Source organism: Carassius gibelio, chromosome B4 (genome assembly GCF_023724105.1).
Source record: "Carassius gibelio isolate Cgi1373 ecotype wild population from Czech Republic chromosome B4, carGib1.2-hapl.c, whole genome shotgun sequence".
NCBI lineage: Eukaryota > Metazoa > Chordata > Actinopteri > Cypriniformes > Cyprinidae > Carassius > Carassius gibelio.
The window spans coordinates 18,920,273-18,947,259 of NC_068399.1; the positions used below are offsets into that span (position 1 = coordinate 18,920,273).

Consider the following 26,987-nt stretch of genomic DNA (forward strand, 5'->3'; position numbering starts at 1 on the left):
ATGACACATAACGATTCTGTTGACCTTTCACTATGTCACTTGGTATTTTGATGATAATACGGTTGTGTTCCCTCACTGTGACAATGTCTTTCTGGAATCTCCTGAGAAACAATTAGCTGTCAGATACGGTGAGGCTGGCCGTGTCCCAAGTCGCCCGCTGAGGAGTTTCAGCTCTGACAGAGTATTGATTCTTCTTCCTTGACCATCTTCTTCCTCCTCCTATCTCAGACATGCATCTTCCCTCCTCCGTTTATTTCCACTGGATGCAAAGTTAAAACTGCAGAAGGGAGGACAAATCTCTCTTGTACACGCTCTTATTCTGTCTCTCCTTCTCTTGATTGAAATATTGTTTCTTTTAGAAATGATTTTCTTAGCCTGGGAAAGATAGTGGGATCCAGGCACATGTCAGATATGTTAAAAGAAAAAGTTATGAGAGCAGAACCAGAGGAAGACGGATCCTTTCAGTTGTACCGATCCTTGACAGAAGTACAGTTATTCTGCTAGTCATCATTTCCGGGGCTTTGACAGATGTCTGAGTACTCGACTGCAAGCTGTCATTAAAGCAAAAGGGGATACTGCAAATACAGTTTTGAAATTCATTATACATTTTTCACTTCAACTTTTCACTTAGGTTGTCGTATATGGGCTAAAATATAATATAATATAATATAATATAATATAATATAATCCTCACTTTTTTTTTTTGCCCTTATCAAACTTTCAAATCCCCATTAACACTGACACACAAGTTTTTACAAATCCGAAATTGTGAAATCTCTCTCTGAAATAGCAGTAGGAGGAGAAAGAGCAAGCCAGTATAACCTCCCTCACTTCTTCTGACAGTCTATTAAAAAATGATGGTGCTCTCTGTGTGCTGCAGGCTGTGTGTGTTAAACCGTCCACCTGCTTCCTGAGGTTACTTTAAATCATAGCATCTTTTTTATTCATTGATGCTCTGTGTGGCTGTGATCACATGCCAGGAGAGTGTTCATGTTATGCTTTTAATTAAATTAAATCCATACTCAATTTTCATTTCTATAATGTTTCATATTTGAAGCGTAATATCATAACGTAAACCCAAAGGTCAAAACCAGATGGTGACTCTGCATGCACGTGTTTTTCATTGCTGATGAGATCCCAGGCCAGATTTCTCAGCGGTTGAAACTCGCGGGCTGTGTATGTGCGTGAGTGTTTGGAGGGAGACCAATATGCACACATGCTGATTATAGTAATTGTAGACTAATGGAGATCGCTGCCACCACCAGTTTGAACTTCACTGCAGTCATCAACCCCTAATCTCTGGTGCAATGAGTCACAGGTCTCTGTACCTGTCTCTAAAGTGTTTCGCTCTCTCTCTCTCTTTCTCCTCTTTTTGCGAAGTTGTTTCTGCATTATTCCCCATAAGCTGAATTGGTTTCTCAACAGCCTATTAAGAAATTATCAGAGCATTGCAGCCAGAACAGAATCCCACGCAGCCGGTACAGAGCTCCAGGCGGCTTGAAAATGCCCTGCTTTCTTATATCTGCTGTACGGATCAGCAGCAGGGTGTTTAGACCATAAAGTAGGCAATTGTGACTCTCAAACTAGCTCTTTCTCATTATCTCTAGCTTATCTGGCTCAAAATTACTCAAATATTTGGAATGCAAACTCTTTTTTTTGGTCCTCTCTGTAAACACGTTTGTTGCTTATGCTGGGTTCTGTTCACATCAGAAAGTCGCAATTACCAGCTTCTTATTTAAAGTTTGAAATTCCTTAGAATTCCATCATGGAAATTTGGATGGAATCATACATTGATTTAGACGTGGTTATATGCCATTAAGCAAACATAGCAGCACTCAGGGAGCTAGACATGCACTTTTTAAGCAGATTAAAAATAAAAAACATCAAAAAGTAAATACATTTATATCCTATTTAGAAAACAAATTGAAACCGGTGTGTTTAATAAAAAAAATAAAAAATACAACTTTCACATTCAGTAATTTTACACACCTGCAGAGCAAGTGCTAGCATTTACCATTTTGTTTTATTACACATCTGTCATGTGTTGTACAGATGAATGCGGTGTGGTAGATATCAAATAGGAATATTGCATTTGCCGATTTGAATGGAACAAAACATTATTCCTTCCATTCGTTTGGGGAATTTGAAAAGAATGTGTATTGTAATACAGATTAGAGATTTCCCCCTTGCCTCATCACATGAGCTAGCATTAGCGATTAGCCTACTCACACCAGCTTAAACCACACAATGGCTCAAAGGAAAATAACCACTTGCCTTTTACAGTTACAGCTAAATTTAGCAGATAATATTACCGATTTAATATGGCGTGTGGGTTCTGGCCAGCTCTTTGGAGATGTGTGTGGTTATTTTATTGAAGAGAAAAGCTGGCATGGGTAATTCCACTTGGTTTTGTGTCTAAATCACATTGACTCATCCACACTTGGGAAGCCAAAGCTGATTTTCCTCCTTTCTGCTTAGAAGTGTGTGAAAGGGAAAATGCAGGAAAAACCAGGTCATACCAGCCTAAGGTGGTCAAGCTAGTCAAATAGTGAAAGCTGTGTTTTGAAAAATGGTTACATTTGGGTTGCATTGCATGAACCCTTTGTACTACAGGGTAAATAAATCATGAATTCACAAAGAAAGAATTTGTTGTGCAGTACAGATATGAACTGTCATAAAGAGTTGTTTTGATCGACAAATCTTGAGAGAAAGCATTTAAAATCGCATCCTAAGTCACAGTTTGGATTTATTGGTAAGTTACTTGAAAAAAAAACCCCTTATCTGAAATTTGCATATTTGGGTCTTAAACTATTTAAAGTATTTTTATAAATAGTATTCTGTTTTAACTTTTAATATTATGCTGTGTTATGTTATATTATATTATATAGTCAAACAGTGAAAGGTGGTAATTAATATAAAATGTATTATAATTTACCCAATTCAAATTTCCCGTTTTACTCCTAATTTGTTTCTCTGTTCAATCTCTGTGATCTTAAAGTTTGTGACACGTCATAGATCATGGTTTAATATTTTTTATTATGTTGATGTGTTTTCTTATAAACTAGGACTACCACACAATTCTCTCTCTCTCTCTCTCTTCTAACAGAAATTATTAAATTTTTAAACACGTATACATATTCAAATGCACACACAAAAAACAAAACGCAACTCTGCATTCCTGTTCCAAACATGTCAGTTTCTCTGATTGTGTAATCCATCCTGCCGGCAGAACCGGTTCTTCTCCGAACCATTCATGATCGAGTCATAAATTAAGAAATTGCATCTCATACAAGCGTCTGCTTATATTGCTCAAGTATAAAATGAGAGTGTCTTAAGAGCGTATTGTTTAATTCCTAGACTCCCTGGCCACTCAACCCCACAATGTTATTACAAAAAGAGTACAGTTCTAAGCAACACTCAATTGTTTGTCTGGCTGATAACTTCAAAATCTCTCCATCTAAATCGGTTGTGCTTTTCCAAACATTCACAAAAACACCCACGTAACGGTCACTGTGTACACGACTGCTTTTCTATAAATTACTTTTTCTTGAATAATCAGAACAAAGCCCTTAAAGCCACATGCATCCACAAAACTAATCTCCTGCTTTGTTATTATAGGAGTATGAACGAATGAAATACCATTTGATACAGTTTTAATTTCAGCTTTTGTTGTTGCTCTTACAGTTCAGAGGAGCACTGGAGGGCATTAAACAGAGACACACAAAAGATACAGACACATAGTCTGAAAGACTTAATGCAAGATGGACAGATAGACAGAGAACAAGTGCACATTGGGAGATTGAAAAGAGCAATGTGCTCTCTGGATGATGAAACGTGTGTGTCATTCTGAAAGAGTGTGTATGCGTCTTGATACAGTGGCATGGGTCTTCAGGAGTTTCCAGGAATGAATCGTGTGTGTGTGTGTGTGTGTGTTTGCATGCATATGGTTTTGCCTGCATTAAATAGTTTAGGACCATGCATTTTTTTTTTTTTTTTTTTTTTTTTTTTTTTTTTTTTTTTTAAACCTTTTTTCACCTCTTTTGTGTCTTATTTTGTGTCTCAAAACCTCAGGTTGTTCCAAACCTGTAGTTTTTAGTAAAGTTTTTGTTTTTGTTTTTTAGCACAATATGTATTTTGAAGAATGTTGATAACCAAGCTGTTGACGGTATCTGTAGACTTCAATAGTATGGGGAAAAAAAAAACATTGTGGAAGTTAATGTCTAACGTAAACTCATAAGTGAGGTCCAGATCAATCAGTTCCAAAAACCAATACAAAACTTACTAACGGAAAGAAAACAAGTTGTTAAAATATTAAATAAATTGATGATTTAACATTTTTAACATGTACATTAAAAAAAAAAAAAAAAAAAAAAAAATACATGGTTGAAGTTTTCAGTGTGTTAAGGGGGGGAATAAAAAAACATTGTATGCTTTCGCAATAGATGTCAATAGTTAGCTCCCTGATAGAAAACGTGTGTTTCTGCAGTGAATATGGGGATTGCATAAGAAATTGAATGATAACAGAAAAGTTGTGGTCTGTTTACTGTCTACTAGTTAAAATATTGCCTGCATTGCAACACTCACGCACATCTTTCAAAACACAGACTCTGGCATCTAAACGCTGTAATTGGTATTGCATTCATAATGTGGCACGTTCACCTTTTAGAGGACCATAAATCAGCAAACATCTTCCTAATACAGCTCAACATCAATCATGCACTGTTCGTTTTATACACGGGCAAACGCACTCTCAGTGAATGCTCATCGCTTGTTTTAAAAGGGCTTCGGAAAGGCTCTTCCATAATGCTGTGGTGAATGTGCTCGTGGGTGGTTTTTGCTGGCCAATTATGAACCACTTCAAAATCAGAATCGGCGCTCCGAGTATGTAGAGCTGACTGATTAAGGTGTGTGAGGGTCAGCTTTTGCCTACGCGGAGAGGAACAAATGGCCCCCCAAGGATAGTATAACCTCAAATCAACTACATTATGTGGTCCCATGAGGAAAACAGCTTCATAAACCGTAAGTATTTTAATTTAAAATGCAAAAATGCAACCAGGGTACAGTGAGAGTTAAATTTAGGGATAGAGGATAGAAAACATCATTAACATGGCATAAAAACAATAGAAATCAATGGAAAACCCCCATTGTGATGTATTATGTTCTTGTTTCAGAACTCCATTGAGGAAAAATTATTTATTATATGTCAGTGGTTCTTCTGAAGCACAATAATAGTTTCAATAAATAAATCAATCAATCAATCTATTAATCAATCATTTATTTTTACTGACCTAGTTGAGCAATTATATTTTATAAACATATGTTTGTGTCAGAGAAGAGATATAAATGATCTATAAATAAAATAAAAATATATAGTTTTAAATAATAATAATAACAATAATAAAAACCATTAATAATGTAATAAAAGTTAGTGCATTACTATACATTTAACATAATGTAAATATTCGATGTTGTGTAACTTGTAAATAATTATATTTATCTTTTTACACTGAGTAGCCTTAGTGATGAAAAACGAAGGCATACGCTGCAGAACATTACCGATTTGTTTATAATTTTTCATCTCTTTCTAACTGATGCTCCCAAGACTATCACAAGTCATTCTTGCAATTTCAGCAAATCCTCATTTATATTAGCCGGCTACATACATTAACTTGGTGACACGTTTAAATCCGCATAATTCACAACAGCACATTCCATATATCATAGAAAGTTTTAAGCTTGCAAGTCATAAAAAAACACATGCACAGGATCATCATGCGTATGATGGACAGGAACTAGTCTGTCTGCTGTCTCAAAACCTGGCTCATCTTTATTATTGAGCCTTGTTGTTCAGGAGGTTAGTTTTTGACACATTTACAATAGATTCTCCATTGTTACATGACACTTTCTCATCTAACAGTAAATGCTCTCTGAACTTAGTGATATGTTAAAGTCAATAATAGAAAGTAAACCCATCTTCCAGAACTGAATTTGCTCAGGGTGTTCAGTCAAACTGAAGCAGCTCAGCAGGAAAAGGGTTAGCTGGGAACGGCGATGCATGTTAGAGAGTGAGAACTGACCACAATATTTCTTATTAGTAGGATTTCCTGTATAAAGCCCCTTAGGCATTAAGTGGGTCATACAGTGGGGTGGCCATAGCCGATTTATGAAGTATTAATGCCTGCAGCTGTGGTTGTTGGAGTTTATTCATTATGGTAATTATGTTGGCTTTTTAAGCCCTCTGTAATGAGTGTAGTGGCAGGAGGGTTTTGACTGCATGTTCTACTCTCTAAGTACAAGAACTATGAATATGACGGCTAAAGTCCATTCATGAGGGCTAGGCCGAATAATTTGCCCTTTAAAAATGCTATCTAATCCCCATAATCCACAGAGTCCACCTGATCAACCGAAGCGGTGCAGTTCAGGGTAAAGTAGGCCACAGTGTAGTGGGGAACAGGTTTTTATTACATCTTGGGGCCTAGATGTTCCCATAAGTATATGAAAACCTAAAACCACATATACATTATGAAGAGCAGCCAGGAGGAAATCTTAATAAACTAAATAAAAATACTAAATAAAGTCTTAATTAAAGCACAAGGTTTGCATGACAGAACTAAATCAAGATGTTGCTATCTAAAATAAATAAGTTGTTGCATTTCTTTTTCTTTTGATGTTCCTGGATAGATTTTTCTTTTTCATTATAAAATATTTATATATTTCAGTATTGAAAAAAATCTTTTTAATTATAGATATTATGCAAAATATTATTTAATTGCAGCAATGTTTTGTATCCATTTTACTATCCAGTTATGCAATATATATAAGCTTTACAGTATATCGGCCTCTGGATTGGCATTGGACAAAAAAAAACAAAAAACATAAATGCTAAAATAAATGCATGTAATCACAGCAAATAAGATGCATAGATTATTGTATTTATGTCCAGTTCTGCAATATTATATATATTAGCTTTACAATAAGCCTACTCTGCATTGGCATTGGACATAAAAAAAAAAACATAAATGTTAAAATAAATGAAATCATAGCAAATAAGATTTACAGAATATTGCTAAATTAAAATATTAATATTATTTACTTTAGATAAATGTATGTCTAATGTTGAAAAATATTTGTCATTGTTGTAAACACAATTACAATTGAAAAGATTAAGTACATTTAACAAGAAAATAGTATTTTTTATACGTTTAATTTACTAGTAGTTTCTTATTGAAAATTGTTGTAGTTTATCTGTGTAGTTTAAAAAATGTTTAATATCCATCGATTAGCCAGATTTGTGTGACTGACACATGTGAAACTGCTACTTTTTTTAACTCAACTGTAAAGTCTGTCAGCTAATATTGATAATGTCAAAATATCCACTGCTTATTTGCCCAGTATGTCATTCTATCAGTAGTCAGCAATTTTTTACAAATAAATTCAGCTCTGGGCAAATTGAATTGACCCCTATGTGATCTTTCTGACAGATTTCTGTTGTATTATTAGCTCCCAAAAGCCCTCTTTAGAAGTAATAATCACTTTCTCTCTCTCTCTTTCTCTCTATCTCTTTCCCCATCTCTCTGAAGACCTCTGAATCTGCCAGCCCTGGTAAAGTTATCGACTTTTACCCACAATCCTGTGCAAAAGGTAGACTTTTCTGTAGAAAAACTCTGGGTGTCGCACCTAATAAGGTGTGTGTGTGTGTGTGTGTGTGTGTTGGCCTGCGGCATTAGAGTCTTGGCTAATTAAACCCCAGTGTAATTTATTAATACAATGTGTTCTGGATGGAGCCGCCGGTTGTGTGTTTAAGTGAGCAATTAGGAAACCTATCAAGTGGAAAAGATACGTTATCTTTGCAGTAAACTCCATAGCTGGAGGGAAAACTGGGAGAGAGAGGGATGGAAAAGGAAGGATAGATAACAGAGGAAGCTTTTCCTTGCTTCACCGCTTCTGAGAAAACTCTTCGCCCCCTAAACTAGTCAACAAACTCTTCTTCCACTCGTTTAACTCTTTAACTGCAGGATTACACTGCATAGTTCTACTGTGAATGTTTTGTTTGGCTGCATGCTTGATTTTGTGCACCTGCTACTGTTTTGTCTAGTCGAAGTCAGTGGGGACAGAAACAACATTCATGTCTCAGTTAAGTAGTTTCAGAGTTGTTGACACAACAGTTTCTTGCAGAATTTCATACTTTTTTTTTATTCCACTTAACATGTTAAGTTTTCACCATATTAACTAGTTTTTTTTCAGTATAGTAATATGGTACATTTCAGTCATTCAATCAGAACATTTCTAAATGTTATTATGCTGAAATCTTGTAGAAATGTAAAAAAAAAAAAAAAAAAAAAATATATATATATATATATATATATATATATATATATATATATATATATATATATATATATATATATATATATATATATATATATATATAATTTTTTTTTTTCTGTAGCAATGTTTCATATCTTATTACAGTACCTGAAGCTGTTCTTGTCTAGTTGAAGTCAATGGGAACCAAAATAACAATTAATATAAAAAAATTATACCGAACTTTGTTTTTTTCAAATTATTGTAAAATTATGATTATTTATTTATTAAATTTTTTGGGGTGATTTATTTATTATGGTAATTATGTTCTGTAATGAGTGTAGTTGCATGAGGGTTTTGACTGCGTGCTCTACTGTCCAAGTACAAGAACTATTAATATGACGGCTAAAGTGCATTAATAAGGGCTAGGCCGAATAATTTGCCCATTGAAAATGTTTTTTGATTTAAGATGATTTAACTAGAGTATTCAATTACTCAACTACTTAAAAACATATACACATATCACTTCTCAACATCGTTTTTTCTGGTTCACCACAGTCATACATTAAGTAAAAGAACTCCAATAGAACATACTAGACTATTCAAATCTTTTCACATAATTTCGTGTTTAATTTGACATGTTACTTCTAGTGTTGAGCTGATGGTCCAATCCCACACCCCCCTCCGCCCACCGCTCTCCCCCACTGATGTCATCGTCCATCGTGATGTTTCACTATAGACATCATCCAATGCCAAATTTGTAATCATCACCCAACCCTAATTACTTCCCATTTCTGTGTAGTTATTTGAGAAATTTACTAGCAATTTGTGAGATAAAACAGTTTCAAAGAAAATTTATTTTAGTTTGGAATGAGATTAGGGCAAGTAAATAATTGTTGGATGAACTCTCCCTTTAATTCAAAAGGACCATCCACATACTGTTGTCCATGTAGTTTATTCACCATCTGTTCATTCATTTTGTTCTCCTCCTGCTTCTAAAATGCTTGTTTTTGCTCTTCTAGCTGCCAAGCAAAGCCAAGTTAGCCAGCCAAAAGTCTGGAATGTGGATCGCTGTGTTATTTTACACTCCCATCAGGGGCACGATCCCACCAGCGGACACAGCCACAAAGACGGCCTTGTCGTGGCGGTGCCGAGTCGTACTTGGCTTCCTCTGTCTCTAATTGTCTCCCTCTCTTCCTCTCCAGCAGTCTCTCTCTTAGTCTTTTGTTAACATGCTAGCACACGCTCAAAATCGCTCACAGCTAGCTCTAAGTGGTAACCATCTACCCTAGCATTACTTCAAGGGCACTCTAAAGTGAACGGTTCTATTCAATTTTGTTATATTATCACCAACCTGCCAGATAAAAGTACTTAAAATGACGTTGAGTACAGCAGTGCATGTTGTAAACTATTCACATTCACATCGAGGTTTCATCCGGGCAAAGTCGAGGCACACAGGGGTGCGAAGACAATCCCTTAACTTTGTGTGTGCGCGTGAATATTCGAGGTAATGGCTCGGGGGATCCTCTTTGTATTCTTAGCTTGTTGAAGGCGCTGAAGTGGAGAGAATTATAGATTGGGCACAATGAGCAGTCAAATTTAATCAACATGCCTGCTGTTCTCCATGAGCCACTGGGAGAGATGACACAGCTCCACACCACTGTCTGCGTGTGTCTGTGGGCATACGTGCATGCCATGAGTTTGTGTCTGTGTAGCAGACTGCGAAAGAAACCAAACTTGTCAACATTTGTTAGTGTTCGAGTTATTCAGGTGTGAATCAGGCGATGCGAAATTGGATTTGTGGATGAGTCGCCTAAGACCATAGAGCGGTTTTCATTTAGGAAAAGGATCAAGCCACTGTAGCGGTTTAGAATTTACTCAAAATTACTTTCTTTCTTAATTCTTGGTGCATTCGTTATGTTGACCATAAGCTGTCTGGACATTTTAAGGAAGTTTTTTTTTTTTTTTTTTTGAATTAACTGATGCCAAAGGACCCACTTTCTAAATATAATGGAAGCTACTCACATTATTTTAAACATTGAATTAAAAGCTTCCAGTGATGCTTCTAATTGCTTTAGCTGTACAAAAATGTTATGGCACTTGATATTGCAAAATTATACTTTTTATTTCTATAATCATAAACACTCAAAATAGCTTTGCTATAAACGGCACTCACTGTATTATTGTGGTGAATGAATCTAAAGTCTCGCACATTCACTGGAAGTAGCTTTCTTCTATCTTGTAAAATAAGGATATATTTTCATCTAAAATATCCATTTATACTGTGAGAAATACAAGAAGTGTGATATCAATGACATTAATGTCAATAAAAAATATTGGCAGCTCTTTATATTAGAGAACACATTATCTGTGAACTAAGAGTTTCCCTTCAATAAACTCGTAATTTGCTGCTTATTAATAATTAGTAATTTGTTTTTTAAGTTTAGGTATTGGGTCGGGTTAAGGGATCTAGAACACGGTCATGCAGTATAAGGCATTAATATGTGCCTAATAAGTACTACTACTAATAATAATAATAAATAATTCCTTACATTTGTATAGCGCTTTTCCTTTACATAGAAGGAGGTAATCTCAACCACCACCAATCAGCCAATATGTTGCATGCCAACAAGCAACTAGTTAATTGTGAGAATTGGACCTAAAAATAAAGTATTATTGACAATCTTAATATAAACAACACAAATTAACAATTAATTGCTTTGAACAACAAAATAATAAGCCATACAATACAATAATAATTGAATGGAAAATTAGCAATAATAAAAAAATAGACACACAAAGCATATAGATATTTTTAATTAATATTATAAAGACATAATCCTTTTCATATTAAATAATTGCCTTTTATTGCCACTGTAATAGAAGCAAAACAAATGATTACATATGATATTTGATATATATTTGTATGATATTAATATATTTGTAATGTTCTTTTCACATCTTATATTGTTAATAAGTTTATTTGTTATATTTGTATATATATATTTATAATAGTGTGTGTGTTTGTGTGTGTGTATCCCTATATCCCCAACCCCACCACCCCCACACTCCCTACACACACACCTTTGCTGTTCCTGGCCTCCAAAGTTGCTAGAAAATGACGCCAAATTGTTGCTCTCACCCGAGTCAGATTTGTGACCTCGAATCATTACAGTAGTTATTTTCAAGTAGCTGGTGGAATATTTCCAAATTGCGTAGAATGCAGCATGAAAGCCTCAATATCTCTTGTCGTTTTTGGAGATTAATGGGGATGGGCTGATATACCAGGACATTAATGAACTCTGTCCTTAACAAGAGTCGTTTAGATTACATTAGCATAAAACATTCTCTCTATCCTCTTGGCTCGGTCTATCCTACGATCTTCCAACATGCACGTCACGCTCGCGCACATGCACGCTCCGCTTTGATCCCTGCCCGTGTAACAGCAGTTGATGTGTTGCTGACAAATTGCATCAAAATTGTTTTTGAGGAGATTTATGAAACTAAACTGTTTTTGGGCATTCTGCGCTCGAACCTGGCTAATGAAAGCCTGGGCTACGTGTTTCACTCACTTTCATCTCCCATTCACCCTCTCTCTCTGCGGCTGACAGCTGTAGAATAGAGTGATTATCTGCAGCAACAGTGATTGAGCACAAAAAAGCATGTGAGCGAGAGAGAAAGACAGCAAGATGCAGGGATTGTGATAGAGATGTTTCAGGAACGCTAATGAGGAAGAGGGTAAATTCAGCAGCTTCATGAAGACACGCATACGGACGAGTCGGTCTGTCTAGAGGAGAGCGTGAGATGCTCTTTCTGTGTTTGTTTGTCCCATTCGTCCTCCTGCTGACCATCAGAGCCCTGAACTAGTTCATATCCAGCCAGAGTAATTACCGTAACCTTTGCACTCGCCTCTCACTTGATTGGGACCATCTGGGTTGTGAACACACTCTCCTTCACTCTCTCTTCATCCCTCTCACACACACACTGGCATGTTATACAAGGGCATTCTTGCTATTAACCTCGATCTGTAAATGCCTCAGTGCAGCTTTGCTCAGTCGTATCCACTTTAATTGTCTGTCCTGCATCTCTGTCCCGACCAAACACCAAACACTTTAAATACACATCTCTTATCCTGTTATAAGTTTTATATTTATATTCTGTCTTAATGTACTCACCCTCATGTCATTTCAAGCTGAATGGCTTGGTTTCTTTCAAGGATCAAGAAAGGAGAAATGTTGAGGAATTTCCTAGCTGGGTCTTTCTCAAATTATGACTTTACATATATATATTAGCATGACCTGATTATTCTCAAAATGAAAGTGAATGGATATGTGTGCTGCTGAAGTCTCTAAACTATATTTCATGTATTCTGAAGTCATTTGTTAGATTTTTCTGAAGAAGGAATTCAAATGTCAGCTGTACATTTAATTTTCATTGATGCACTGACAAAATTCAGGTCATTGACAAAGCAATGGAGTGTATTTTCCACTCGCATTTGAATATCTTGTTTGCCGCTGTCTGGTACATTTAGTTAAGATTAAATGTTGGGTCCTTTTAAACTATAATTATGACACCATACAGTCTCGTTGACTTCACAGACACATACAAGTGAAGGCCACATAAGTCCACTTTGAATGTGCCATTTGGGGCCGAGTCAAAGTAAGAGGCAAATCTTCCAAGAGACTGGGATAGTTTAAATATCTCCCTTTTACATATTCAAAGAGCTCTTTCAGTGCTGGCCTGAATTTACCTGTGCGTATCCAGCCATTCGTGGTCCCTCTGATCCCAGCCTTAATTAGTCTGCCGGTCTCACCTGTCAATCATTCCGAGCCGTCCGTGGAGACAGTCATTGAAAAGCAAAGGCAGAGGTGGCCATGACAAGAGGGCAGAACCTGGCATCCCACTCTGCATTACCAAAAAGCATGTTTTAAAGGTGAAGTGTGTGATTTCTATGCCAATAGCATCACCAAACGGAATCGCTAAAATACTGGCTATTTTCAGTCTGAGTAGATCTAGAACATCTAGAGAAGTCAATCTAACGTCTGTAGTCATGAAGTCATTTGAGAAACTGGTGCTGGGCCACCTGAAGGACATCACTGGGCCCTTGCTGGATCCTCTTCAGTTTGCCTACAGAGCAAACAGGTCTGTGGACGATGCAGTAAACATCGGACTGCATTATGTTCTGCAACACCTAGACAGACCGGGGACTTATGTGAGGATCCTGTTTGTGGACTTCAGCTCGGCCTTCAACACGATCATCCCAAACCTCCTCCTGCCCAAACTAAATCAGCTCTCCGTGCCCACCTCTATCTGTCAGTGGATCAACAGCTTCCTGACAGACAGGCAGCAGCTAGTGAGGTTGGGAAAATACACATCCAGCACCCGTACAATCAGCACCGGAGCTCCCCAGGGCTGCGTTCTCCCCCCACTGCTCTTCTCCCTGTACACTAATGATTGCACATCTAAGGACCCCTCTGTCAAGCTCCTGAAGTTTGCAGACGACACCACACTCATCGGCCTCATTCAGGACGGTGACGAGTCTGCTTACAGACAGGAGGTAAAAGAGCTGGCTGTCTGGTGCACTCTCAACAACCTGGAGCTGAACACGCTCAAAACAGTGGAGATGATCGTGGACTTCAGGAGAAACCCCCCTGCACTCCCCCCACTCACCATCATGAACAGCACTGTGACTGCAGTGGATTCATTCAGGTTCCTGGGCACCACTATCTCTCAGGACCTGAAGTGGGACATTCACATTGACTCCATTGTGAAAAAGGCCCAGCAGAGGTTGTACTTTCTCCGCCAGCTGAAGAAGTTTAACCTGCCACAGGAGCTGCTGAAACAGTTCTACTCCACCATCATCGAATCCATCCTCTGCACTTCAGTAACTGTCTGGTTCAGCTCAGCTTCTAAATCTGACCTCAGAAGACTACAGAGGGTAGTCCGGACTGCTGAGCGAATCATCGGTACAACCCCCCCTTCTATTCAAGAACTGTACTTATCCAGAGTGAGAAAAAGGGCTGTCAAAATCACTCTGGACCCCACACATCCAGCACACTCCCTCTTTGAACTGTTGCCATCTGGTCGACGCTACAGAGCACTGAGCACTAGAACGACCAGACACAGGACCAGTTTCTTCCCCCAGGCAATCCATCTTATGAACAGCTGATAATAACTGCGAACACACTACACTTTATATTTATATACACATACACTTATTTATCTAACACACATACTTAGTATACACTTACATTTTGCACATAATACACATGTACATACATAACTTCATTTTGTAATATACCTGCCTACAATTGTCAATTTGTATATTGTCATTCACTATCTACTTATTTGTATTTTTTATTCGTTTATTATGTGTTTTATGTTCTGTCGCTGTCATTCTGTTGTACTGTGGAGCTTCTGTCACGAAAACAAATTCCTCGTATGTGTAAACATACCTGGCAATAAAGCTCATTCTGATTCTGATTCTGTTAGCATTGGTTAGCATGTGAACTTTGAAGAGCCCTCACAACTTCTGTTAGAGTAAAGTATATAGTGCTGCGCGATATAAAAAAAAACTGACAGCGAAATGTTCTTTTTCTTCAATATGAAAAATGAATTTTTTCAAGATAACCTACATAGTGTTATTTAGAAATAATTAATCATTCTGTATTCTGTGATTTTGTTGAGGAATGCATCTGCTTGGAAAAAATAATGTAAAAGCTTTTTTTTTAGGTTGAACGATAAAAGGATAAAAGAAATTGAATAATAACGAGAAACATAAAATTGAGTATTTAATAAAAATAATTAAAATCCTTTTTATAGTAATTTTTGAATCTTATTTTGTTTTTATACTTTTATTTTTACGTTTGGCCATTTTCCAAATAAAGAGTGTAGCTATGTTTATTTGCATGCTTACAGCTCATCATAAAGGGCTTCAGCATCAGTCAGATTTGCATAGTTTATTTAAAGCAATTAAAAAAATGTAAAGACCCTTTACAATTTGACTATAGCAATAAGCCATGTTATAATGTACTTTTTATATATATATATGTGTGTGTGTGTGTGTGTGTGTGTGGTACAGCCCTAAAGTACAATAAATAATTGTGAATTTAATTAACTCACTTTTTGTTAGCAGAACAATGTAGTAACATCCATACACCAGTAAGGGCTAACTGAACCATGCTAACCAACCAAACCATGACAAGTTTCAGACAGGTTTCCCGAACAAATCCCTCTCTGCCGTTGGCAAACCATATGATGTCTCTATGTATACTTACAAGCTGGGACAGGAAAAAGTAAGACCCAGTTTAATGAGAAAAATATGAGGGAATATTGTAAATGATACATGAGTTAGCTGTTAAGAGAGTGAGGAAACAAGCTGCTGTGGAGGGTCAGTCAAAGTTTGTATTCGAGAGGGAGGTCTGCTTGGGAGTTTGAGAGAAGATGTGGGGTTTACTATTAACTTGGCTGAGAAATTTCAGCATAATGCCCTGCGGTAAGAGTAGTACTGGTTTAGCACTTGTCTGCTTGTGCACTCTGCTACCAGTCGTTTTTCTTAACACAGAGAGAAGGAATAACACACTGGTGCTGCTGATCTGAACTGCAATACACACTCCCACTCACAATATGAGCATCAAACGCAGGCCTCCTTTCTTGTTCATACTTCTGCTGCATTGCGAGTTAATTTACCGGCAGCTCAGGTTGAGATAGCCCTAAAGTAATTTAGAGAAAATGTGTTTGGTTTGGCTTTGGATCAGAAAAGCATTGAGAAATGAAGGAAATCTCATCTGAGCCATGCCCTCAGTTGTAAATCCAAGGAATACACCCATACAGAAATGTGCAAACAGACTTCCTACTCATTCTTGTTGAAATGTTTTAAAGCGTGATTACTGGTCAAGTTTAGGCAGGATGTTCTGGCAGTGTGTCCTTGTTTTTGTATGAGGGTTGATAAAACTTGATTTTCTGAAGATTACGACTGGTGTTTGGAGAACTCCCTGCAACAGTGCTAGGGTGTTTTGGGTGGTTGCCAGGGTGTTGCTAAGATGATGCGAAGAAGTGTTTTTTAGCAAGTTGCTAAGTGGTTGTCTTAAGGGTGCTTGCTAAAGGCTGGTTCACACGGCAGGATAATTAGGCCGATTTTAGCCCCGATTCACCCCTTCCGACAATCTTAGGATGCTCCGATTATCGTAAAATAATCTGATCAAATATTCCTGCCGTGTGTGGTGTGTTAAGATTGCTCTCCTCTGCTCGGAAGAATGTCGGGACCGCTCCGATCTCAAATCGGGGATATCCAACATGTTGGATTTATTTGGCCCGATTTCTTCTCATGTGTGGTGTCCCCCGAGGACAAACAATCACGCAGCCTGTGGACTGTGGCATGTAGCCAATCAGAAAGCGAGGTGACGAGGCGGTGAGGTAGTACCGGGAAACAAAATCAAAACAGCCGGCGTATATAATATAACATATATAACAAATACAAATAAAGTCGATGGGCATAACTACATCCACAACTGCAGTCCACCAGAGTACATGTAAACTAATATATGAACGTTTATTTCAACGGTTATTAATCTGTGTAGTACGTAACAACATTTCTTTGAGATAAAACAACAACTTATCTCCATATTATGATATAGCAAGTATAGTCCATGCTCGCGTTGTCTCCACCTCTTTGACCATCGCCTTTTCTTGTTTTTCTTATGTTTTTTCAGTTAAAAACAAAGCACAAACTATGGCCACTGCATCCTCTTCGTCCGCCATGATTGTTTACTCTAAAGTCACGTTTGATCTTGAGGGATTTTGCGAGATTTCCCGTCTGACCTGGGAATGCTCGGGAGTCAAATCGGTTTGTGTGTTATGTGTTGATATTGCCGTGTGGCTGCACACCACACACAGAATGACCAAAACTGTTAGACCCGTGATTTTTTTATCGCCGTGTGTGGGGTCTCTCAGGTTTGGAAAATCGGCAGACAATTTTAAAATCGTCCCGTCAGAACCAGGCCTAGGGTGTTTATGGACTGTTCCACTGTCCATAGGTTTCTGTGATATTCTGGAACCGTAACTTTGGCCATAACAAAAAATGCTATTAAATTACCTTTTAGTCGGCAATAAATAGACTTAATAGGATAGTTCACCCTAGAATGTAAATTCTGTTATTTACTCACACTCATGCTTACTCCAAACCAATATGGCTACTATGACTACTACTTTCTTCACTCTTACAAGTTCTTAAAATAACCATTGTGAAGAACATTTAAAGAAAATCCAAACATCATTTTTTTTTTCTGCTGTAAAAAAAAAAAATTTGCACAGGATGGATGTTAAAGGTTCTTCATGAAACCATGGATTCCAATAAAGAACTGTTTCAAAATTGTTCTGTGGAATTGTCTTTTGAACGTTTTAGAATTGATCCTGAATGTATCCTACTTAAATTATTTTCTTAAGAACAGTGGTTTTTGATCATAATACTTAGGGCTAAGCCTGAGAATGTGCTAGCAATAGGAAAACCTGCCTTAGCAAGCCCCACCAATGACTAATGTTTGTCTGTGTTAACATGCAAATCAAGAAATGTGTCATAAGGCACACTGCATTCTTTTGTGATGTTTAGTCAGAGCCGTGTAGCACACTCAGCACAAATATCAAGTCTATACTTAGAGACTGGCATCATTGTTCCTGTTCATAAGTTTGTCTTGTGTTTGAGGGGAAGAGGGGGAACTGTCAGTCTAAATATTCATAATTAAACTTGACAATTTGCTAAAACCTATCCCCCGGTCACTTTTTTCTAAAGCTGTACAGTCCAGACAAATCACCCATGTGCTCTGAATCAGTTGCAAAGACCGCCTCCTGTTAACGGTTAACACTAGACTCATACACACACACAAAATGTAACACCCCCCCCCCCCACAGTAACCTCTAATCTCATTGAAACCCTGCACACTAGAGCTCTGACAGACACCAAGTAAAGAGAAAAAGCCTGTCACTTCTGCCCTGCCTCACATCGTGTCTCTGGAGCCCCGTCATTATAGCCAATAAGCTGTAATACCCGCTAAACTCTTAGCATGAATTCTTTATGAGCTCTGGGCTCAGGATCGTGGTGTCTGAGAGACTCCTGCCATTCGATTTGCAGTGAAAGTATTTGCTCTGGCAATCTAAACACCTCAGTCAGTTATGTGGAAGTCCACTCCAGAGGATTGTCTTCACATCTAGGCAGATAAGTAATGGCATGGGGAGTAATGGAATGGTCAGAAATATTGAGTGAATATGGTTAATATTTCATTTCCCCCAAATTTGCAACCTTATAAACATCTAAAATTAGCTCAAGTATGTTCAAGACTGTGATTAGATTATCCTGTCTAACACAATAACTTTGCATGCTGTGCTGGTTATTGTAGGGGTTGTTTACAGGAAGGAGGACAGGATTTGTTTGGCCCACCTGCTGAGGTTGTACCCATAATTCATTGAGCCACCTTCTGTTATGCTGGAATCAGGCTGGCCTGTGATTGCTTTGATCAGCGTTTGACTTCCGCCCCAGTGTTTTTAGGACCTGCTGAAGTGCTGAGGGGATGGATGAAAAGGAGAATGAAAGTAGTGAAGGGGTGGAGGACGAGCTTCTTTAGAAATGCTTTGCTTGTATCAGCGTGTCAAATCACCAACCATCTGCAATCCCTTTGAGGGAACAGTTGAGAGGCCTGATCGATTTTTCTTTTAACTTAGTCTTTGTTGGTAGCACTTTTCACTAGTGCTTACTTCAGTATAGTATAATGATGCGTGCTAAAGAAATTCTCCAGTTTCTAAAAAGACTTCAGTTTTCAAGTGTGAATTTATTAGTGGTGCCTGCTAAGACGAGCATCTCTATTGGGTCAGTGACAAATGAGATAGCGAAAATGGATGATCTTTTATTAATTTAGTCTAAAACTCATGTTCCAAGTTCTTAAAAATGTATTTTTATGTATTCAAGTTAGATTCTTTTGAAAAAGCAACACATTAAAACTATTTTCAGCAAATGTTTCAATTCAATGAAAAATGTTATATGGTGCAGACATCAAGCTAAAAGTAAAACATCTTGCTTTAGAAATGCTAATACATGTGATAGCTGTATTGGATAGCTGTATCACCCTGGCATTTCTGACTTTATGCCCCCCCCCCCCCCCCCAATAAAAACACTATATTAGAGGTGAATTCATTGTATGTATGAATTTGGTGTACTATTGAATTAATTAATAAATCTAGGCATCCTAGCAGTTTCGTGACAGTATTTAACTTGTCCTCGTACATTATACATATCTTGTTTTCTTTCTTTCTCTTCAAGAGATGGCGTGGAGGGCCCTGGCAGCGTTGTCCCTGCTGCTGTGTTTCGGCTCATCTTGCTGTGACGATATTCAAGATCATTTCTTGTCTGATACCGTCATCAACAATGTCGTTCAGGACCCTCAAACGGGCCGAATTTACGTGGGTGCCATTAATAACATCTATCAGCTAAACTATGACCTGCTGAAGGAAAGCAATGCTGTAACAGGCCCTAAGAAGGACAACCCACACTGCACTCCACCCATCACTGCACATTGCACTGATGCAAAGGATATGGACAACATCAACAAACTCCTGCTGGTTAACTCCGCCAATGGCACCTTGATTGTTTGTGGAAGCCTTTTCAGGGGCATCTGCTCTTTGTTAAACCTCAACAGCGTGGACAAACAGGTGTACTACAGTGACACTAAAGGCGAGAAGACATACGTAGCCAGCACAGAGGAGTCTGTTACCGTTGTGGGAGTAATTTCTTATTTTATAGATGCTGATACTAATGCAAACCTCAGTGTATTTCTTGTAGGGAAGGGCTATGGTAGCTCAGACAGTGCGAAACTCATTAGCACCCGATTGCTGCAGGAGCATGGAGAAACCGATGTCTTTGAGAACATGGTTGATGCTTCCACTGTGCAAGCTAGTCCTTTTGTCCAGCGTTACCTCCACGACTTTCGTCATGCTTTCAAAGACAATGGCTACATCTACTTCTTGTTCTCACGTACTCCAGGCACCAGCGATAGTAGGAATAGCACATTTATAGCACGTCTGTGTGAGAATGACCATCATTACTATTCTTACACCGAGCTCCAGCTTAACTGCTCCGTCAAAACTGAACAACAGGAGAACACATACAACAAGGTCCAAGCAGCATATCTGGCCAGACCAGGAGAAGTTTTGGCTAGGGAGATCATCCCTTCGAATCTCAACGATAAAGTTCTGTTTGCTGTGTTCAGCGCGGATGAGGATGGTGGCAATTCTGCCTTGTGCATGTATCCGCTCAGCAGCATTAATGCCAGGCTTAAGGAGGTGATTGAGTCCTGCTACATAGGAGAAGTTCTGGAGGACGAGAAACCAAAGACTGTTTATTCACCCTACATCTCCAAGCCTGAGGCCATCTGCAAGACCAAAAGAGATGTGAGTTGTTGTGTTGCTTACAATTCTGGTTCTATTTTGTGTGGGCCTTTACAACCCTTCTGAATGTGGTGTGTGTTTTCACCCAACAGAAGGAAATGGTGAAGGGATATAAGTGCGGTGCAGAGTTCCTTCCATCTCCACTAGCCAGTAAACCTGAGTACGCTCTGGCTGTCAAACCCATCTACACCCGAAATGACATGCTGACAGCTGTAGCTGTGGCAGTGGAGAATGAGCACACTGTGGCATTTTTGGGAACCAGTGGAGCAGATGTCTTAAAGGTGAGTCCCATTCCAGGGTCTGGTTTCTATCCACTTTAATTTTCACTAAATCCCTTGAGGTTTGACTGCTGTGGTGGTCTAGCTTGGTCATTAATAATACAGGCTGGTATCCAAAAGGTTGTTGGTTCAAAACCAAGAATGGGTGATTTACAGTATGAGCTACAACCACTTGAGTAATAGACTTAACCGTAGGACTTGCTCTAGCTGTACTGCTCATATAATACAGTGTTTACAGTACAAGTAAGTTGCTTTGGATAAATGTATTTACCAAATCCATGAATTAATTAACTTTCTGCTTGCAGGTGCATCTTAACCCCAGTCACCTTGGTCTTTATAACAAGATTTCAGGGGAACGCGCAGATGGTGGGGTGAACAAAAACCTCTTTTTTAATTCAAATTTGGATATCTTGTACATCACGACTGGCAGAAAGGTTTGTTTATAAACACATACACATTCATATATCACATTGTGTCAGTAGAGATGGTGCACTAGTTAAAACCTGTCTGAATGATGTAGGCTTGCCAACCTTGATGGATTTTTTAATGAAATGGTGCAGACAACATATAGAGATATCTTGAAATATTGCATGTGACATCCCTAGACTCTGTAATCTGCCACAAAATGTAACAGCAGGCTGTGTCACATTGTTTTAGCCAATCGGAAGAATTTGGGGCGCTCTTTTCCCATCAGTAATTTTGCTCATTCACATGGCCCATATATTAGAAGCAGGAAACTCAGCCTTAAAGTGGATCACTTAAGTTAACTGCCATAAGCTGCTTCATAAATTGAGTTTGTTGCACACAAATCTTATTTTGTAAGGCAATGCTTCTGATGTTGCTGAGATGATATGGATATGGTAAAAGTTTTGGGTCCTAAAGGTATGGCAAAAACTGCTTGGCAATGGACCTTTTTTTATAATGTGAACTCACCTCAAACTCTTTAATACAAAAGCTGAACCTTCAAGTCACATATGCATTAGTTATTAGGCATCTTAAACTAAATAATTTAACAATTTTGTCATTCAAAGTATGTGGCTTGTCTTATTTGCTTCTCTTTTGTTTAGATCACCAAAGTCCCAGTGCAGGCCTGTGAACAGAAGAATGATTGTCAATCATGCATCTCCCAACGGGACCCATATTGTGGCTGGTGTGTGTTGGAAGGCCGGTAAGTCTTTTAGACTCATTTTATTACAAAAAGCACACTATCAATTGGGCATTCTTGTCCAGTAAAAGACAGGACAAGTAATGACACTGCCATTTCTACTGTCAAATAAACTTGTCATCATTATTACAGCATTCTTTAGAATACTGAGCAGTTTAGTGATCTCAATTTGAAATTGTTTAACTCTAAAATATGGTGTAATCAAAGTCTTAAACGTGCAGTATGGAATTTTTGGCCACCAGGGGTCATTCAATCAAAATAATAACATAAGACGTACTTTGATGACGTCAGGAAAGAGCGTAAGGCTCATGGGAGTTGTTGTTCATTGGAACACGCACTCTGTCGCTTCCCACATTCCTCACTCATTCTAACTTAGTATTTTGACAATCACGTCTTTTCGAATGGAGAGATATATGAATTATGAGCCCCCTATCAAATCAATATTCCATCTAGCTAGTAGTAATATATGTTAAAAAACACGGTCGCCTTTCGTTAATAATTATAATTATGTTATACTATGATATCAAACAAGTTAGTGAACTGCATTTGAAGCTACTTTACCCAGCTAGATATAAAACAAATGTAGATTTACATGAGAGCTAGTCCGTCTGCGTTTTACACAAGACATCATCGTTTCACAAAATATACGGATAGATACAGTTAGCTGAATGGATGCAAACCTGTTTATCAGAATGCAAACGAGTTCGGCATCTCTCTGTAGTTTCAGCTTGTCACGAAGCTCTCTCTATCTTGGAAATGCAACTCCAATATTTACCCGTTTCTTGTTGCTTCTCTTGTCCCAAAACCATCTCGGGTCATTTATTTCACCCGCACGTTTGTGCTTCACAGAACATGCGGGCAAAGCATAATCATGATCCATAACTAAGTTATGCATTGAGGTTTAAATTCGAATATAAACAATATAAATATAAAATATAATAGTCTCGATCAAGGCTAGCTACTACTTTTTCTTCTTCGTCTCTTCTTTGCTTCTGTTCACCTTTGTATTTGGCGGTTCCGCAGGAAGTTAGATAAACTAGAGGGGTCAAAGTTTATATGACGCCATAGACGGGCGACAAAACGGAAATAAAGAAACGTGCTGTGTCTTCTAATTAAACTATAATTTTCTCCGGATTTGAAAGTTCGTGGAAACTGTCGGGATGATGTAAGTACACAACTAAAAAATATATATAACATAGATATAGTGATTTCTGCTATTTCTAAAGCAGAAAAATTACATATTGCGCCTTTAAGAGTTGCTGGTTACATTTTAGCAAGCAGTATGTGGAAGATATCTATGTGTAGTCTAGTTAAAGTGAATGCAGTGTGGCTTATTACCTGTGTTTGTCTGCTTTGCACCTGCAGTTGTACCAGGAAAAAGGATTGTCACAAAGGACTAGAAGAGAACGCTTGGTTGTGGAGTCCAAATCAAACATGTGTATCTATTAAGTCCTTTGAGCCCCCCAACATGAGCTGCAAGAAAAAAGAAAGTACACAGGTACTAAAGCATAACATGAACATGAACACGCACACACACACACACATTGTGATAAAGTCTGCCATTATTTCAAACCCTAACCTCTTAAGGATTGACTCAGGATTGATATTTACTGGCTGTAACAGATCCAGTCTCTGAGTCTAATCCTTTTTTTCATGAGATGACATGATGAAGTAACTAAACAAGGCATCTGAAACCATCATTTCATACCACATGAATGCACAGAGCACTTTTCATGCATTTCTAATATGTCTCAGAAGAAACTCAAGTGGTCATGGTTGATTGAAGAGGCTTCCTGTATAACATTATTCACTTCCTGGATCAGTGGTAATGAATAAAGGCAATATACTTCTAACTTGTTTACTACTCGCTAAATTCTATATTATTTCAAATTTCTTATTACGTATTACAGGGGAAATACAGTTGTGAAAAAACCTAGAAATGTAAGGAAATTTTAACATTGTGTTTATCGCAACAAAAAATTATGGTAAACAATAAAACCTTATTAAGTGATTGAAAAATATTGTTAAAAAATTAAATAAAAATATTATCTTTTAAAACATTTTTTCTTGCTTGTTCATCACTATTCAGTTTTTAAAAAAAATTGGCATTCAATAATCATAAACAGTTAGAAAATGTATACAATGTATATGTATATAATGTATTTCCTGTTCAAAATGTGCGAGAACTGATGTTTTTCCTCATTCGTTTGTTCATTCACTTGTTCATTCATTCATTCATTCATTTATGTTTGTATTTATTTAGTTATTTCTTAAAACCTTATTTTCTGGTTAAAACTTGCAGGTGGTGATTGACATCCCCTCCCTCCCCAGTATCAGCAGTTCTTATAAACTCCACTGTGAGTTTGATAGCTACAAAAGTCTAGCAACTATGCAAGGCACAAAGGTCATCTGTGAACTCCCGACCTCTGAGAACATACCACCCACACCTGAGACACAAGGTGAGGGCATTCTCTTTGCCTTTAACTAAATAATCACCTACTGTGAAGCCATCCTCTCGCTGCCTCCTTTACTCACGAAACAAACAGATGGTGTTTGTCTTGCAGAATGCCTGAAAATTATGTCCGGCCTAAAGTTTTTCATTTCTTCATGTTTGTAATTTGCTAGTATTGTGATTTTTAATTTGGACACTGATCAAATGAAAACATTACACTGAAGCTAAATCTATTACCAGGTAGATTCTGAAGTTAAACTTATTGATTCTAGAGTTACATAAAACTTTTATCAGGTCCTCCTTTCCTCGGGAATCAAACCCACAACCTTGTCGTATCTAGCACCTATTGAGTTGTAGAAATTCAGAATTGTTCATATGAAATTTTCCCACATAAAAGCTGATATCATTCCCATTTCACATGGTTCTAGAGTTACAGAAGTTTTATCAAATCATGATTTTCTGGGTAATCAAACCCATGACTTTGCAGTTGCTATCACCTTTTTGAGCCTTACAAGTTTAGAATTGGCTATATGAAATGCTCTTGCCTAAAAACTGATATGATTCCTATTTCCCATGATTCTAGAGTTAAAAAAGCTTTAATCAGGTTTTACTTTCCTTCGGAATCGAACCCATGACCTTAACGTTCTGTAGTTATAAAAGCTTATATCAGGTTGTTTTTTTGGGGAAATTGAACCCATGACCTTGGTTTATCTAGTTCCTCTTGAGCTCTAGAAATAAAAAATTGGCCTAATACTCCTGCTTAACCCTCTCAGGCTCAAATTAAGTTTTAGTAACTTAGTAAATTTAGTAACCTATAGTAAAGTTTTTAGTACTCCAGATTCATAAAATATGTATCTGGAGTAATAAAGTTTTTAGTTACTTTACTGTTGCAAATCTGCAACGCCTGCCTTGAGAGGGTTAAAAGCTGATATGATTCCTATTTGCAATGATTCTGTAGCTACAAAAGCTTATATCAGGTTGTAGGTTCTTTGGGAATCGAACCCATGAACAGAACTTGTCATATGAATTACTATATTTCCTAACAGCTCAAATGATTCTCATATGCATGTGTGTAGATTTTGTGGCAGTGCCAGTGAAGATCACGGTTAGTGACAGCATTGAAGTGGCATCTAGTAAGTTTGAGTTCTACAACTGTGCAGACGTGGTAAAGAGATCGGAAAATACACCGTGAGTATCAGGCAGTGTTCAAGACGTGTCTTCCGTATAGCATTTCTGTAGATTAATCTTTTGACTGGGTGGTTGTGTTTCCTGCAGATGCATTGCATGTGTGACCAGTAAGTGGGGCTGCCAGTGGAACATTCAGGATCATACATGCAGTGATAGAGATGACACTGTCAAGGGTGATCATATCATACAACACAAGCAGGTGAGTCATGTTAGGAAAAGTGCATGCATATGTAAATTAATATGCCTGTTTGTGCTTTAATTTATGGTGAGCAATCAACTTTTGGTGACAAAACAGGACTAATAACAGTTTTATTTTATCTATTTATTTTTATTTTTATGATTCTTGCAGAGTGACAGTTGTCCTCAGTTTGAGATGCCAGAACCTCTGCTTATTCCTGTAGGAATTAAAACCCCCATCCAATTTCAGGGCAAAAATTTGAAGAAATATGAGGTAAAATACATGCATTACTTATTATTGTACACAGTGTGGTTATGTTTAGTATATTGGTGTATAAAATGTATGCATGGAATATCCTGAGGTTTTCTTGAATATTTTTATGTATTTATTTATTTAATTAATGTATTTTTATACGTAAAGAATAGTTTCTAATCTATTAGACATTACGGAATTATGCTTACTAAATACAGTGTATAAATGTATGTGAGAGATTGATTTAATTAAGTGATTTTACACTATAAAAAAAGTCTTTAAAAATAGGGCTTGTTGTACTGTTAAGGAATTTCCTTTTTTTTCTAGTATGATTCAATTATACCACTTCATATAATGCTAGCAATAACTACATAATTTATCACAGAACCATAACCATTGAGCAATCAGAATCAAATATTTCAGAGAGCAATATATTTACCAAATATCTCTTTGAGAATATTTGTCAGCTATTTTTGTCATATTTTTTATAGTAAAATACCTGTTTTTAGAGTCTACATAAGCAGCAATACTCTTTCTTCATGTTTCTCAGAAAAGTACCTTTCAGATCGGCACTGAGCTCATGAAACAGGTGGACGAGGTGACTGAGTTGACTAAAGGGTCAAAGTACAGATTTGAGGGATATAAGGTCAGTACGCTCCACTCGTATTCCTCCTTCTATTATGTCTCCCTCACTTTCTACTTCTTCTCTGTTCACACATCGATTTGTTTCTGAAGTTT

The 26,987-nt window shown here is 37.5% G+C and overlaps 1 protein-coding gene across 3 annotated transcripts in view; it reads left to right on the forward strand.

Moving 5' to 3' along the window:
• The window catches only part of plxnb2a.1 (plexin b2a, tandem duplicate 1), a 100,149-nt gene that overhangs the window by 57,691 nt on the left and 15,471 nt on the right, over window positions 1-26,987 (forward strand). For all 3 annotated transcript variants that reach the window (XM_052555082.1, XM_052555081.1, XM_052555083.1), the window contains 10 exons: window positions 19,613-20,739; window positions 20,829-21,017; window positions 21,320-21,448; window positions 22,082-22,182; window positions 23,545-23,677; window positions 24,482-24,638; window positions 25,708-25,819; window positions 25,907-26,018; window positions 26,169-26,270; window positions 26,800-26,895. In XM_052555082.1, the coding sequence (XP_052411042.1) occupies window positions 19,615-20,739; window positions 20,829-21,017; window positions 21,320-21,448; window positions 22,082-22,182; window positions 23,545-23,677; window positions 24,482-24,638; window positions 25,708-25,819; window positions 25,907-26,018; window positions 26,169-26,270; window positions 26,800-26,895 (2,256 nt within the window). In that variant the 5' untranslated portion in view covers window positions 19,613-19,614. The remainder of the gene's footprint in view (window positions 1-19,612; window positions 20,740-20,828; window positions 21,018-21,319; window positions 21,449-22,081; window positions 22,183-23,544; window positions 23,678-24,481; window positions 24,639-25,707; window positions 25,820-25,906; window positions 26,019-26,168; window positions 26,271-26,799; window positions 26,896-26,987) is intronic.